Source organism: Anomaloglossus baeobatrachus, chromosome 5 (assembly GCF_048569485.1).
Source record: "Anomaloglossus baeobatrachus isolate aAnoBae1 chromosome 5, aAnoBae1.hap1, whole genome shotgun sequence".
NCBI classification, from domain to species: Eukaryota; Metazoa; Chordata; class Amphibia; order Anura; family Aromobatidae; genus Anomaloglossus; species Anomaloglossus baeobatrachus.
The window spans coordinates 584,745,423-584,761,449 of NC_134357.1; the positions used below are offsets into that span (position 1 = coordinate 584,745,423).

At 47.5% G+C, this 16,027-nt stretch overlaps 1 protein-coding gene across 1 annotated transcript in view; it reads right to left on the reverse strand.

Annotated features, from left to right (window-relative positions):
- LOC142313140 (uncharacterized) overlaps positions 1-16,027 on the reverse strand; it is a 137,760-nt gene that overhangs the window by 100,623 nt on the left and 21,110 nt on the right. The window contains exon 4 of the mRNA XM_075352127.1: positions 13,880-13,952. Within this exon, the coding sequence (XP_075208242.1) occupies positions 13,880-13,952 (73 nt within the window). The remainder of the gene's footprint in view (positions 1-13,879; positions 13,953-16,027) is intronic.

The following is a 16,027-nucleotide window of genomic DNA, read 5'->3' on the forward strand; positions in this document are numbered from 1 at the left end:
CGGTACCTGGAGGGATGTAGCAGACGAGGGGTGCTCTCTGTTGCAGAAACTTTAACCTGCATAGGAGACAAAAAAAATAGAAAATGAAAGGGCTGCGCGACGCCGTGCCAAAAAAGTGAAAAAAACGGAAAAATATAGCCTTGGCTGAGGTTGGCCCACAGAGATATGGGCCCACTTCAGCCTCCTACGACACTAAGCAAAAACTGGCGTGGATCCGCCTCTGGCTCAGGGTGTACACTGCTAGGGAGGCGCTAACTCTTTTTATGTCTACTTAGTGTCAGCCTCCTAGTCACAGCAGCATACAGGAAACAGGAACAGTATTCATTTAAGTCCATTTGGGTTTATTGTCTTTCCATAAACACTCCAGGGGAAAAAGTAAAATGAAACAGCCTTTTTTGGCACAAAAGAAAACAATAACAAAATAACAAATCCTTTTCCCAAAAGTCTGCGGGGTTCGCCCGCACAGAGTTTCACAATAACAGGGTCACACAGGAGGTTTCAACATTCTCACACACAGACACTCTGAGATTACTGGTCTCCTTTTATATCCCGCACCACACCCAGGAGTGGAGGTATGTGAGCAACTAGACCCGCCCATCTCTGCGGCTGCTCGTAAAACCCGGCCCGTCTTATGCCCTCATTCATATTCTGCCAGGACTACCTGTACTGGAGCTTTTTCCCGGGCTTACATTACAGAGGATAACCACCTTTGCGACACAAACCTCCAATCGACAATATGACCAATAGTAGCCCTCATACATTCTATATATATATATATATATATATATATATATATATATATATATATATATATATATATATATATATATATATATATATATATATATATATATATATATATATATATATATATATATATATTTATTTATGTCCCCAGCCACTTCTGTGATGTATGTATGTCCCCAGCCCCTCCTGTGTTGTACGAATTGTTTGCAGCCCCTGAAGTTTGGTAAAATTTCCAAATGGCCTCCAGCAAAAAAAGGTTCCCCACCCCTGGGATAGGGCAATGTGGGACAGGATAAGGCAATGTGGGACAGGATAGGGCAATGTGGGATCAGGATGGGGCAATGTGGGATCAGGATGGGGCAATGTGGGATCAGGATGGGGCAATGTGGGATCAGGATGGGGCAATGTGGGATCAGGATGGGGCAATGTGGGATCAGGATGGGGCAATTAGGAAGGAGAATGTGAAAGGCAGCATAGAATAATTAGTATAATGAGGAGCGGGGGTACTTTATGCAGAGACGTAGTATGGGGGAGATATTATTGAAAGGGCAAGTTTTTGGGGGACATTATGGAAAGGGGCACTTTGTGGAGCTATTTTGGATGGTGGATATTTTCTGCAGGAAGCAATTAACAACCCCTTCTAATTCCCTTTGTTTCCCCCAGCTAAAATAAAAGATCCTATATTCACCTCTGGTGCTGGCACCGTTTCAGCGCTGTCAGTAATCACGATTTGTGGCTCACATTACATTTTGACATCATGGGAGCCCTACGTCCAATCACTGGCAGCTTTTGTCTCCAAACCTTAGGAATGAACTATCACTTGAGGGAACATAGGGGCCCAGGATGGGAGACTTTATCAAATAAAGGCGGCCAGGAAGAGGACATTATTAAATAAAGGGGGCCAGGATGGGAGATATTATTACTATATGGGGCCAGAACGAGGAACATACATTATGGGTTTATGGTGACAAATGGTGAATATAATTACTGTGGGGGCAAATTAGGGGACATTATTACTGTTGTAATATAATTTAATTTTGAGGAAATTGTCTTCCATGGGGGGAACAAAAGTCTGACGTGGTGTAAAAATTGGGGGAAAAGTGTGAAATGTGCTCTGGGAGTGATCAGCTATAAGTGACTGTGTATTATTTTCTGCTGAGTCGCGTCATGGCAGCAAATAGTGATGACAGTCAGCGCTGGATAAGGAGGAAAAGCGAAGATGAATAACCTCAGCTAGAGACATCACTGGTAAATCAGTGCATTACATGTACACACATACTATACACTATATACAGAGCTCCTGTGTATAATGTCACTAGTTAATGTCACTGGTGATCACTGTATTACTTGTACACTAACACTATATACAGAGCTCCTGTGTATAATGGGACTGATGGTAATATTAGTGTTATTAGTATTGTGGTTTTTGTTCATGATTAGAGTTGAGCGGATTGCTAATAATCCGGGTCCGGCGGATCAGTGTTGGGTTGAAATGGAAGTCTGAGATCCGATCCGGAATCCGGCCAATATAAGTCAATGAGGAGCGGAATCCGGGAAAAGAGAGAGAAGGAGAGAGAAGGAGAGAGAAGGAGAGAGAAGGAGAGAGAAGGAGAGAGAAGGAGAGAGAAGGAGAGAGAAGGAGAGAGAAGGAGAGAGAAGGAGAGAGAAGGAGAGAGAAGGAGAGAGAAGGAGAGAGAAGGAGAGAGAAGGAGAGAGAAGGAGAGAGAAGGAGAGAGAAGGAGAGAGAAGGAGAGAGAAGGAGAGAGAAGGAGAGAGAAGGAGAGAGAAGGAGAGAGAAGGAGAGAGAAGGAGAGAGAAGGAGAGAGAAGGAGAGGGAGAGAAATAAATAAATAAAATCCCGAATCCGGATCGTGCACCCGGAATCCCGCGTCCGGGTCGGACTCGGATCTGCCGGTCAAACCGCGCGGATCCGGATTTTTCCGGTTTGGGTCCACTCAACACTATTCATGATCATTATTGTAGTATTATTCGGGCACTGTGTGGTGGTATTATGTGGTCTGGTCACAGTGTGGTGGTAATTTTCTGTTGTATATGGTATTATTTGGTCATTTATGTGGTCTGGTCATAGCGAGGTGTATTTCTCCCTTGTAATATTCGGTCATTATGTGCTATGATTATGGTGTGGCGGTATTTCTCTTTTGTATGTGGTTGTTTTCGGTTACTATGTGGTGGTAATATGTTGTCTGGTCAGGGTGTGGCGGTATTTCTCCCTTGTATGTGGTATTATTGGTCTTGAGATAGTGGATTGTGTTGTGTTTAAAGGACATTTTTTCTCTCTATCAATAAAGGGAAGATTATTTCCAGTACAGATTAAATACTTGAATATTTAACCCCTCCCTCTCCTGTGACTATTAGACTGTAACAAATATGCTAAGTAATCGGCTATTCTAAGGCCATGTGTCCATGTTGGGTATTTGGTCAGTATTTTACCTCAGTATTTGTAGCCAAAACCAAGAGCGGTAAAATCAGAGGCAAAGTCTAATAGAAACACCTCTGCATTTCTCACCCACTCCTAGTTTTTGCTTAGAAATACTGATGTAACAAACTAACCAAATACTGAGCGTGTGAACGTGGCCTAAGGTGATAACTTATTCATCTGCGGGGACTGATTGCTGGGACCAGCGCCGATCGTGTAAGCTTTATCCCCTACAAAGTGGTGCTGATGTCCGACTCGTCCCCGGATCCATTCATTCAATAAGTGATCACCTGACTAACTAAATTTCGTCAAATTTCCCATTTTTTTTCACAAATAAAAGCAAAAAATATCGTCCTAAATTTATAACTGTCCTGAGCTCCAGTATGTGAGGGAAAACCCGAATCAGCGAAATCCGAGGAAGCTCCAGAGACAGCACCTCATAGAGGACACTGGTCAGAACCGCAAAACATGGCCGCCACATTAAGGGGTTAAATGTACAAAACTCTGCACCTACCTCCACCTGCAGCGCCGCACACTAGATATATAATACCCTGCACCTACCTCCACCTGCAGAGCCGCACACTAGATATATAATACCCTGCACCTACCTCCACCTGCAGAGCCGCACACTAGATATATAATACCCTGCACCTACCTCCACCTGCAGAGCCGCACACTAGATATATAATACCCTGCACCTACCTCCACCTGCAGAGCCGCACACTAGATATATAATACCCTGCACCTACCTCCACCTGCAGAGCCGCACACTAGATATATAATACCCTGCACCTACCTCCACCTGCAGAGCCGCACACTAGATATATAATACCCTGCACCTACCTCCACCTGCAGAGCCGCACACTAGATATATAATACCCTGCACCTACCTCCACCTGCAGAGCCGCACACTAGATATATAATACCCTGCACCTACCTCCACCTGCAGAGCCGCACACTAGATATATAATACCCTGCACCTACCTCCACCTGCAGAGCCGCACACTGATATATAATAACCTGCACCTACCTCCACCTGCAGAGCCGCACACTAGATATATAATACCCTGCACCTACCTCCACCTGCAGAGCCGCACACTAGATATATAATACCCTGCACCTACCTCCACCTGCAGAGCCGCACACAGATATATAATACCCTGCACCTACCTCCACCTGCAGAGCCGCACACTAGATATATAATACCCTGCACCTACCTCCACCTGCAGAGCCGCACACTAGATATATAATACCCTGCACCTACCTCCACCTGCAGAGCCGCACACAGATATATAATACCCTGCACCTACCTCCACCTGCAGAGCCGAACACTAGATATATAATACCCTGCACCTACCTCCACCTGCAGAGCCGCACACTAGATATATGGCTGCTCTGTGCCTACAGGACCTGTGATGATGTCACATGGAGGGGAGGAGTCAGGGGTCACATGATCAGCTCCTCAGTTTATACAGGACTCTGCTGTGCTGGTTGTCATGGTGCTGGATGAGAGGAAGTTTATGTGTGGATGTAGCAGAGCCGTGTGTGTACGAGGTGTACGGAGCAGAGCCGCGTGTGTACAAGGTGTACGGAGCGGAGCCGTGCGTGTACGAGGTATACGGAGCGGAGCTGTGTGTACGAGGTATACGGAGCGGAGCCGTGTGTGTACGAGGTGTACGGAGCGGAGCCGTGTGTGTACGAGGTGTACGGAGCGGAGCCGTGTGTGTACGAGGTGTACGGAGCGGAGCCGTGTGTCTACAAGGTGTACGGAGCGGAGCCGTGTATGTACGAGGTGTACGGAGCGGAGCCGTGTGTGTACGAGGTGTATGGAGCAGAGCCGTGTGTACGAGGTGTATGGAGCAGAGCCGTGTGTACGAGGTGTATGGAGCAGAGCCGTGTGTACGAGGTGTATGGAGCAGAGCCGTGTGTCTACGAGGTGTACGGAGCGGAGCCGTGTGTGTACGAGGTGTACGGAGCAGAGCCGTGTGTGTACGAGGTGTACGGAGCGGAGCCGTGTGTGTACGAGGTGTACGGAACGGAGCCGTGTGTGTACGAGGTGTACGGAACGGAGCCGTGTGTGTACGAGGTGTACGTAGCGGAGCCGTGTGTGTACGAGGTGTACGGAGCGGAGCCGTGCGTGTACGAGGTGTACGGAGCGGAGCCGTGCGTGTACGAGGTGTACGGAGCGGAGCCGTGCGTGTACGAGGTGTACGGAGCGGAGCCGTGCGTGTACGAGGTGTACGGAGCGGAGCCGTGCGTGTACGAGGTGTACGGAGCGGAGCCGTGCGTGTACGAGGTGTACGGAGCGGAGCCGTGCGTGTACGTCGTGTACGGAGCGGAGCCGTGTGTGTACGAGGTGTACGGAGCGGAGCCGTGTGTGTACGAGGTGTACGGAGCGGAGCCGTGTATGTACGAGGTGTACGGAGCGGAGCCGTGTGTGTACGTCGTGTACGGAGCGGAGCCGTGTGTGTACGGAGCAGAGTCGTGCGTGTACGAGGTGTACGGAGCAGAACAGTGTGTGTACAACGTGTGCGGAGTGGAGCCGTGTGTGTTCGAGCTGTACGGAGCGGAGCCATGTGTATATGACGTGTATGGAGCGGAGCCATGTGTATCTGACGCGTATGAAGTGGAGTCGTGTGTAGAGATGAGCGAACCGGTCGTGGTTCGGCTCGAGCTTGGTTCGTCGAACGGAGGTCTACTTCGAGTTTGGTTCAGCAAACCGGTTCGACAAACTGCTCAAACCCATTAGGAAACAATAGAAGGCAATCACAAACACATAAAAACACCCTCAAAGGTGTCCAAAAGGTGACAAACAACTCACAACACAAACACATGGGAAAGTGACAAGAACAAATTCTCATGCAAAAACAAAACAGCGTTTTACGAGGAAAAAAAGAGGAGGAGACACAGATATAGGCATGGCATGCCCTTCTAAAATGATGTAAAACACCACAAGGTGACTCCAAGCGGAGTCTCCCTTTATTCCAAAAACTGGGCCACACAGACACCCCTTCAGTGGCAGCAGTTGTGCCCTAGTTGTACACTTCACAGGTAGATTTACATCAAGCACATTCAAAAATACGCCATAATTAACCGTCCCCAGGATGACACCGGGGTAGGTAGCAAAGTCTTTGCTGATCCCCGATCTGTTCATCTTGGATAATTTTTAGAAACACTGCAAGCAAGGGTTACTCCAAGCGGAGTCTCCCTTTTTTCCAAAAATTGGGCCACACAGACACCCTTTCAGTGGCAGCACTTGTGCCCCAGTTGTAAACTTCACAGGTAGATTTGCATCAAGCACATTCCAAATCCACAAGCATTTACTCTCCCCAGGATGACACAGGGGTAGTAAATTCCTTGTTCATTTTGATGAACGTCAGTCTGTCCACATTGTCACTGGACAGACGCGTGCGCTTATCTGTCAGCCCACACCCAGCAGCACTGAAGACACGTTCAGAGACAACGCTGGCAGCTGGACACGACAAGATCTCCAAGGCTTAAGTGGAGAGCTCTGGCCATTTTTCAAGATTTAAAGCCCAAAATGAGCAAGGCTCCATTTGCAAAGTCATGGCATCAATGTTCGTTTGGAGATACTCCTGTATCATCCTTTCCAGCCGGTGACTATGTGTCAGACTTGTTGTCTCTGGTGGCCTTGCAAAGGAGGGTCTAAAAAAATTATGAAAAGATTCAATAAAATTGCTGTTACCAGCACCAGATACGGTGCTACTGGTACGGGTAGACTGTTGAAGATGACGAGACCGTCCCATGTTTGTGAAGTTACAACTGGCTAACAAATCAAATTCTTTCCGGGATAGTCAAAAGTACGTATAAAGTACTACCCTTGATATCTATTGTACGGGTGAATCACTTGGGAAATTTTAAGAAGTATTTAAATAAAATAGAATTTTTAAAGGGATTGTTTTTTCACTTTATATGACGTTACAACTGGGAGATTCACTCCCTGCACCACGGTTGTTTGGTGGAAAAGCCGAGCTAAGATCGAGTAACAGCTTTTGCAGATACTCCTGCATACGTGCGTCCCTTTCTATGCCTGGAATTATGTCACAAAATGTGGACTTGTACCGGGGATCTAAGAGTGTGGCAAGCCAGTAGTCATCATCACTTCTAATTTTGACAATACGAGGGTCATGTTGGAGGTAGTGCAGCAAGAAGGCGCTCATGTGACTTGCGCAGCCATGCGGACCAAGTCCACGCTGTGTTTGTGGCATAGAGGTGCTAACCGTTCTTTCTTCCTCTGACATCTCCCCCCAACCTCTTTCAACTGAAATTTGACCAAGGTCTCCCTCATCCGCTGAGTCTTCCATGTCCATGGACAGTTCTTCCTCCATTTCTTCATGTTCTCCTGCACCTTCCTCAACATTTAGCCTGCTACTATGCGCCCTTGTTGATCCCTGTCCCCCATGGTCCCATGCCTGCCGCCTTGGTGATGATGAACCTCTGGACCTTGGTGATGTTGTTGTCCCTTGCGCATATGAATCCTCCTGTAGTTCCTCCCCTTCCTGTTGTGCCACCCCCTGACTCCGAATAGTGTTTAGCGTGTGCTCCAGCATGTAAATGACTGGAATTGTCATGCTGATAATGGCATTGTCAGCGCTAAACATATTCGTCGCCATGTCCAAACTGTGCAGAAAGGTGCATAGGTCCTTGTCTGAGACCACTCCATCAGGGTGATCTGCCCCACCTCTGTATCTCGTTGGCCCAGGCTATACGTCATGACGTATTGCACCAGAGTTCGGCGGTGCTGCCACAGTCGCTGTAACATGTGGAGAGTCGAATTCCAGCGTGTCGGCACATCGCATTTCAGGCGATGAACCGGCAGGCCGAAAGACTTCTGGAGTGATGCAAGTCACTCAGCTGCGGTGGTTGAACGGCGGAAGTGAGCAGACAGTTTTTGTGCCCTGTTCAGAAGGCCATCTAGGCAGGGATAGTGTGTTAAAAACTGCTGGACAACAAGGTTCAACACGTGAGCCATACAAGGCACGTGTGTCACCTTGCCCAGGTGAAGGGCCGCACCTAGGTTTGCAGCATTGTCGCACACGGCCTTACCAGGCTGCAGTTTAAGTGGAGACAACCATTTACCAAACTCAGTCTCCAGAGCTGCCCACAACTCAGCCGCTGTGTGACTCTTATTTCCAAGACATTTCAAGATAAAGACCGCCTGATGCCGTTGCGCTCTGCTGCCAGCATAGTAATGAGGGGTGCGTGATTCCTTCTGCGCAGTTACAATGCTGGTGGCCTGACCAGGCAGGCTTGGGGCGGAGGTGGAGGACCCAGACGAGGTTGAGGAGGCAGAAGCAGTGGAGGAACTTGGACATATAGAGGATTGACACACAAGTCATGGGGACGGCAAGACTTGTGCAGCAGACCCTTCACCATCTATTACCATAGTTACCCAGTGCCCAGTCAGCGACATGCAATGTCCTTGTCCATGCTTACTGGTCCAAGTATCAGTGGTGAAATGCACCCGTTCACACACAGAGTTTCTCAAGGAAGCGGTGATGTTGTGTGCGACATGCTGGTGTAGCGCAGGCACACCTTTCTTAGAGAAGTAGTGGCGACTGGGCATCTGGTACTGGGGCACAGCGACAGACATAAGGTCTCTAAAATCCTATGTGTCCACCAGGCGGAAAGGCAGCATTTTGGTAGCCAAGAGCTTACAGAGGGATAAAGTCAACCTCTTAGCTTTGTCATGGGTCGCAGGAAATGGCCTTTTATTTGTCCACATCTGAGGGACAGAGATCTGGCTGCTGTGTGTAGACGGTGTTGAGTAGGGTGTCCCTGGAAAAATGCAGGTTTGTGAGGAAAGTGCAGGCATAGACATGATATTGCCTTCATCCAACGTTGGTGCTATCGATGTCTGAGAGAGCTGTACACACGCACTTGTTTCCCCTTCCAAACCAACTGACGACCTACCAAGCAAACTGCCTGCTGCGGTTACAGTGGTGGAAGTTGTGTGTGGAAAACCAGGTGTGACAGCTGTCCCCACAGTCCTAGAAGATGAGCGCGCGGATGCACTGGAAGGGGCAGGCGGTGGATGGTCCGCTCCGCTAGGCCGCATTGCAGCACGGTGAGCTTCCCACTGGGACATATGATATATATTCATGTGACGATTCATGGAAGAAGTTGTCAAACTGCTGAGGTTTTTTCCTCTACTAACAGATTCCCGACAATTTTTACAGATCACATGATTTGGGCGATCCTTTGCAAGTTCAAAAAAGGACCAGGCTAGGCAAGGCTTAGAGGACATGCGACCTGCTGAGCCACCCCGACTAGTGCTCAGGGCAGAGTGGTGGCTGAGGATGCAGTTGTAGACGTGCTACCAGTACTCCTCCTCTGTCCAGGAAGGCGCAAGGTAACTTCGTCGTCAGTTGCATCCTCCTACACCGCCTCTGTTGACCTCCTCGAGTGCCTGACTGTGGGTTGACAGTAGGTGGGATCTAGAACTTCCTCATCAAGCGTTGTGTTTGCACTCCCCTCACCCTCAGACCGAGCCTCTTCCTGCCCTGACCGAATATTTAAGTTGTCATCCCAATCTGGTATCTGCGTCTCATCGTCATCAGTATGTTCCTCATTGTCTATAACAACAGGTGTTACAGTTTGTGAATAAGGGTCAACATTATGCTCAGAAACTTGGTCATCACGGCCTGAATCTGAGTCACAAAGGTTCTGGGCATCACTGCAGACCATTTCCTGGTCTGTACTCACTGTAGCTTGGGAGCAGACCTCTGATTCCCAGGCTATAGTGTGACTGAACAGCTCTGCAGACTCAGCCATCTCTGTTCCACCATACTGTGCAGGGTGGATGGAGACTTGAGAGCTGGGAGAAAGCAAGTGTGATTGGGATGACAACTCAAAGGACTGGGTTTTTTTGGATGCGGTAGTTGAGGTGGAGGAGAGGGCACTTGTTGGACCACTTGAGATCCATTCAAGCATGTTCTTTTTTTGGGCATCATCCACCTTTGTTCCAGTTGTTCATGTCGGTAAAAAAGGGAGCAAATCGGATTGTCCACGGAAAGTAGTAGACATCTTACTTTTGCTGGAAGATGGCCTATCTTCAGCAGATGTTAATGGAGCTTTACCACCTTCCCCACGGACACAAACTTTTTTTCCTTTTCCAACACGCCTGTTCCCCTTTCCAACAGCAGCTGTCATTTTGCCACTCATTTTGATTGCGACAAGATTGTCCACTTAAAATGTGGTAGTAAAAATTGAGAGGTGGTCTAGATTGCAGAGGTGGTCTAGCTTTATTGACAGAAGAAGAAACAACACAGACTATCCCTGACAATGCAACTATGGCCCTTAAACTGGCAGCACAGTTTGCAATTATAATAGCTTAGTAAAAATGAGCTTGAGGATGCAATGCAGAGGTGCTGGAAATAGCTTGGCACCAGTGGGACATTAATGATGTCCAACAGCCACTTTTAGGATGCCACTAAGTTTTCTCAGTGTTTGCTATTATAATGACTTAGTAAAAATGAGCTTGAGGGTGCAATGCAGAGGTGCTGCAAATAGATTTGCACCAGTGGGACACTAATGGAAGTCCAACAGCCACTTTTAGGATGTCACTAAGTTTCCTCAGTGTTTGCTATTATAATGGCTTAGTAAAAATGAGCTTGAGGATGCAATGCAGAGGTGCTGGAAATAGCTTGGCACCAGTGGGACACTAATGATGTCCAACAGCCACTTTTAGGATGCCACTAAGTTTTCTCAGTGTTTGCTATTATAATGGCTTAGTAAAAATGAGCTTGAGTGTGCAATGCAGAGGTGCTGGAAATAGCTTGGCACCAGTGGGACACTAATGATGTCCAACAGCCACTTTTAGGATGCCACTAAGTTTTCTCAGTGTTTGCTATTATAATGGCTTAGTAAAAATGAGCTTGAGGGTGCAATGCAGAGGTGCTGGAAATAGCTTGGCACCAGTGGAACGCTAATGAAGTCCAACAGCCACTTTTAGGATGCCACTAAGTTTTTTCAGTGTTTGCTATTATAATGCTTAGTGAAAATGAGCTTGAGGGTGCAATGCAGAGGTGCTGGAAATAGCTTGGCACCAGTGGGACACTAATGATGTCCAACAGCCACTTTTAGGATGCCACTACGTTTTCTCAGTGTTTGCTATTATAATGGTTTAGTAAAAATGAGCTTGAGGGTGCAATGCAGAGGTGCAGGAAATAGCTTGGCACCAGTGGGACACTAATGATGTCCAACAGCCACTTTTAGGATGCCACTAAGTTTTCTCAGTGTTTGCTATTATAATGGCTTAGTAAAAATGAGCTTGAATGTGCAATGCAGAGGTGCTGGAAATAGCTTGGCACCAGTGGGACACTAATGAAGTCCAACAGCCACTTTTAGGATGCCACTAAGTTTTCTCAGTGTTTGCTATTATAATACTTAGTAAAAATGAGCTTGAGGGTGCAATGCAGAGGTGCTGGAAATAGCTTGGCACCAGTGGGACACTAATGAAGTCCAACAGCCACTTTTAGGATGCCACTAACTGGCAGCACTCTTTTCAATTAAAATGGCTTTGCAAAAATGTGCAGGAGGGGAGAATGCAGAGGTGGTGGGACTTGCATGGCACAAGTGCCACAATAATGGAGGACAGCAGCCACCCTTTGGATGGCACTAACTGGCAGCAGTCTGCAATTAAAATGGTTTTGCTAAAAAGGGCAGGAGGGTACAGTGGCCGGGTTGTGGGTCAGTGTTGAGGAAAGGAAGCCTCACTTTCTATCCCTCCTAATGGTGAAATGCAGCAAGGAAGTCCCTGAGCTTAGCTACACAGACGCTATTATCTGTAGCTGTTGAAAACTGTTTCCACGGACCTGACTATCACCTATGGCTCTGAGCCGGATGAAATGAGCCCTGAAAAGGGCTGAATTAAACTTCTATCCCTAATCTGTAGAGCGCTGTGTGTAGAGCGTACACAGCAGGATCGGCGGCAGGAGCTGCGTCAGCGGTGACTGTCACCCAGACGCAGAAGGCAGATAATGGCGTCCAGATGGGAAAATGGCCGTTTTTATAATGCAAGGACATGTGACATGGACAGCCTACGACACATGCCCTTGCTTGTCTGGCAAAAAGTCCACTTAGCTGTGTGTGTGTCTGGGGTTGGCTGACATGATGGCCCGCCACACGACACGCGCGCTTAGGGAAGTTAGAAAAGGAAAAAAAAAAAATGTCGATCGCCATTATCCCAGCAGCAGTGATCTGATTGCGCAGTCCCCGCACACTATATGCTGAAATTTCATAATAGTGTGAATCACAGAGTGACTTACACTATTACAGCGAAAAGCCAGCTAGTAATTAGCTTGGCTTGTTGCTGAACCGTTCTTGAACGTAACTCGACCTAACGAACTTTTAGCAAAAAGCCCGAGTTCTAGTTCGATCTAGAACACCCCCCAAAATCACTCGAACCGCGAACTGGAGAACCACGAACTGCGCTCAACTCTAGTCGTCTGTGTAGGGAGCGGAGCCGTGTGTGTACGAGGTGTATGGAGCGGAGCAATGTGTATATCAGGTGTATGGAGTGGGGCTGTGTGTAAGAGGTGTATGGAGCGGAGCCGTGTGTATATGACGTGTATGGAGCGGGGCTGTGTGTACGAGGTGTATGGAGCGGAGCCGTGTGTATATCAGGTGTATGGAGTGGGGCTGTGTGTACGAGGTGTATGGAGCGGAGCCGTGTGTATATGACATGTATGGAGCAGGGCTGTGTGTACGAGGTGTATGGAGCGGAGCCATGTGTATATGACGTGTATGGACCGGAGCTGTCTGTGTACGATGTGTTCCCATTTTTATTTATATTTATAAGTGTTCTCAGGGGCTCATAAAGTGCGGCACTGGAAGCCGCAGGCAGGAGACGTCCTGGAGACCACAGACCGTTGCTGTGCGCATAAAAAAAACTAACAGTCCTAATACCAAGGCACAGGTTTATGTCTTGATCGGCTTTATATAGGCCTAGGAAGCCCAACACATGGAGCACGCTGGGATACTTGCAAAGCCCAATGTGGAGCACAAGAAAGTTTAGCAGACCGGGGGAAGGGAGAAGAGCCCAGACCCAGGACAGGGGTGTGACAGGACCCCTCAAGGGGACTCTCCCAAAAGAGTTTGTAACTGTGCCATTGGGAACCATGGTCTTAGATTCTGTCAAAGGCTCACAACATGAGGTTGTTATGGAAATTTTAATCTCATATTAATATTCCATATTCTGTGTTCAATATAAGTCGTATTATAGGAATTTTATATTCTAATTAATTGTAGTTCTTTCTACTGATGATTCTGTATCTGCTGATGTATGAAGAGGAAGAGCGTTATCTGTTGTCCAGACTTTATTTATCTAGGCTTCTCCTGTCTGGGTAGGGCAGAAGATGAAGATTTATTGAAGTTAAACAACGTATTGTTTAGATTCGATAATGGTTACAAGTTTCTTATCTGGTGAGCTGGGATTTATCTTAAAGCCAGGGTGATATGTCATCTCTACAAGTCCCCTGGCCCACAAAAACACCCAAAGGTGAAGCAGTAAGATAGAGCCCGGGGCGGCGGCTACATAGGTGGTACCTGTGACCGGCTCACGCTGCCCGCCATAAGGGATAGGACAAACAACAACTAGGAAGAAGGTCACTGTGCGGCTCCAAGCCACAGAGACTCACACACTTAGCGCAACAAAGAAGGCCTCCAACCCACCTGGCATGGTGAATCCCCTCATTCCTTCCAAGCTGACCGGACCCTCATCATCTTCTGGAACAGACTCCCGGACCTATAATAACAACTGCCAAGTAAAGGTAAAGGAAACTAAAGCCCCCTGTGTTGTCCAGTCGTTATCGGCGTCCTCAGTCCTGCACCTCAATGTTAAATCACAGAGACTACCACTCTCATCCTCTATACCTCTATCTCTACCTGTGGAGACCTGTAACAGCCAAGCTACGTCATCATCTGCCCCAGAAGATATACTTCCCTCAGCGGCGGCTAATAACTGGCTGCATACCACAGGTAGCGTCACGAATAACTACTTTCATCATTCCCATCCCCATCTTTTATTGACACCGTCGGGGTGGCCACTGTGACATCCCGAAACCTACACCGGCCCGGTGACTAGTAAACCCCAAGACCCCGTGGGCACGTCAACTTGGCGTCACAAACAGGATTTCGTGCCCACAACCACGAGTACGGTGCGCCTTTAAGGATTGTGTAAATAACGTTCACTAAAACAACAGCTGCCATTAACCACGTGGCGCGCACTGTAAGGGGGCGTGCTATCGTGGGTGGAAACCAGAAGCATGTGCAAAGAGAGCCCCGCCCCAGGAACAGCTGTGAGTTTGTGAAGGTAGTCTGGGCTATAGATTGTTTGTTCAAATGTAATAAGATTATCTGTGTATGTAAATAATCAAAATATAGATGCCATTGTATAATTATCTGTGTGTCTATAAGACAATTGCACAGACACCATAATATGATTCTAAGCTGTATGATCAAGAAAGAGTTAATCAAGGATGAATGTACAAATGTACAAACAATGAACAGAGAAGGTATTCATGCTTATCAGTGGTTTCACACAAAGAGGGAATGTATTATCCTTGGGATGAAATGTGGGTTTCTATGTCCCTACACACCTCCCTGTACTGCTTCGATGTGTGAGAAAAGACAGATTGATACTTTTGTACATGTCTGAAGGTTGAAATGTAATACTAAAATCTGAGCTATTGATTATACGAGCCAGTCGCCAACACTGACTCAAACGGTGAACACGTTTTGTTATGGTCATTGCTTCTGAGTTATTTATTATATCTGCGCAGATAGCTAATATGGACCCGTTCTTTGGATTTGCCCTGAACAAAGACTCCATTAGCAGTCTTACCTAAATTTCTCCCTTGACAGTTGGCGCATCCAACGTGGAGCCCCTCAAAGGACGCATTGCCAACCTGGAAATACTGATGGTTTAGACGTCACGGACTGAGATCTTCCTCTCCTCCAACCAGGCTGATCACCTCCGACCGTGGTAAGTGTTACATACTTTGTATTCACTGCCGTTGTGGTTGGTCTTGCACAGGAAGGGGTGATGGGCTGTATGTCCTTATCGGTGTTAAAAGGTACCTGATTATGACTCAGGTGTAGTGCCCGCTGGGGCTCAGTAGCACGATCCCAGCCCTGAGGTGTGGATCGAGAGTGTCACACGGGATCCAGAGGACGGTTGTTAGGGCAGGAAAGATGGTAGTGCCCGTATTTAGCTAGTTAGACTGACCCGGTCTGTAATTAAAGACGCGGGGGGGGGGGGACACCCGTGATTGAAGATAGGGATTAGGACATTAAATTGGTACAGTTGACCAAGTCCGGAGGCTGGGACTTATTTGTATGTGCACATACATTTTTTGTACGTCCTCCTCCTTTCATGGGATTTATGCCGTATGCCCTTGATCGAAGATAGGGATTAGTACAATAAATTGGTGCAGCTGATCAAGTCCGGAGAGCGGGACATTTTTGTATGTGACATTTTTCTACGTTCTCCTCCTTTCACGGGATACCCTTATTACTATATAGCTGAGGGATTGCCAGCTAGTATAGAGGTGTGGACTTAAGTTCCGGCCGGACTATAACGCACACCGCATAGTCATAAATTAGTGTAATCCGATCACCACCAAGATAGCAAAAATGTTTAGAACGGAGAAGACAAGGTTAAGAAACCTGAGGATTCACAGAACGTGTTGGATTTAGTGAACATTCCTTAGGTGGGGGCACGTGCTGGAGAGAGTTAAGCTGTGCATCATGCCCCGGAGATTTTCAGAGTATTACTTGTTGATTGATGCGAAATTGTTTGGCAGAGTAATGCAGATATTG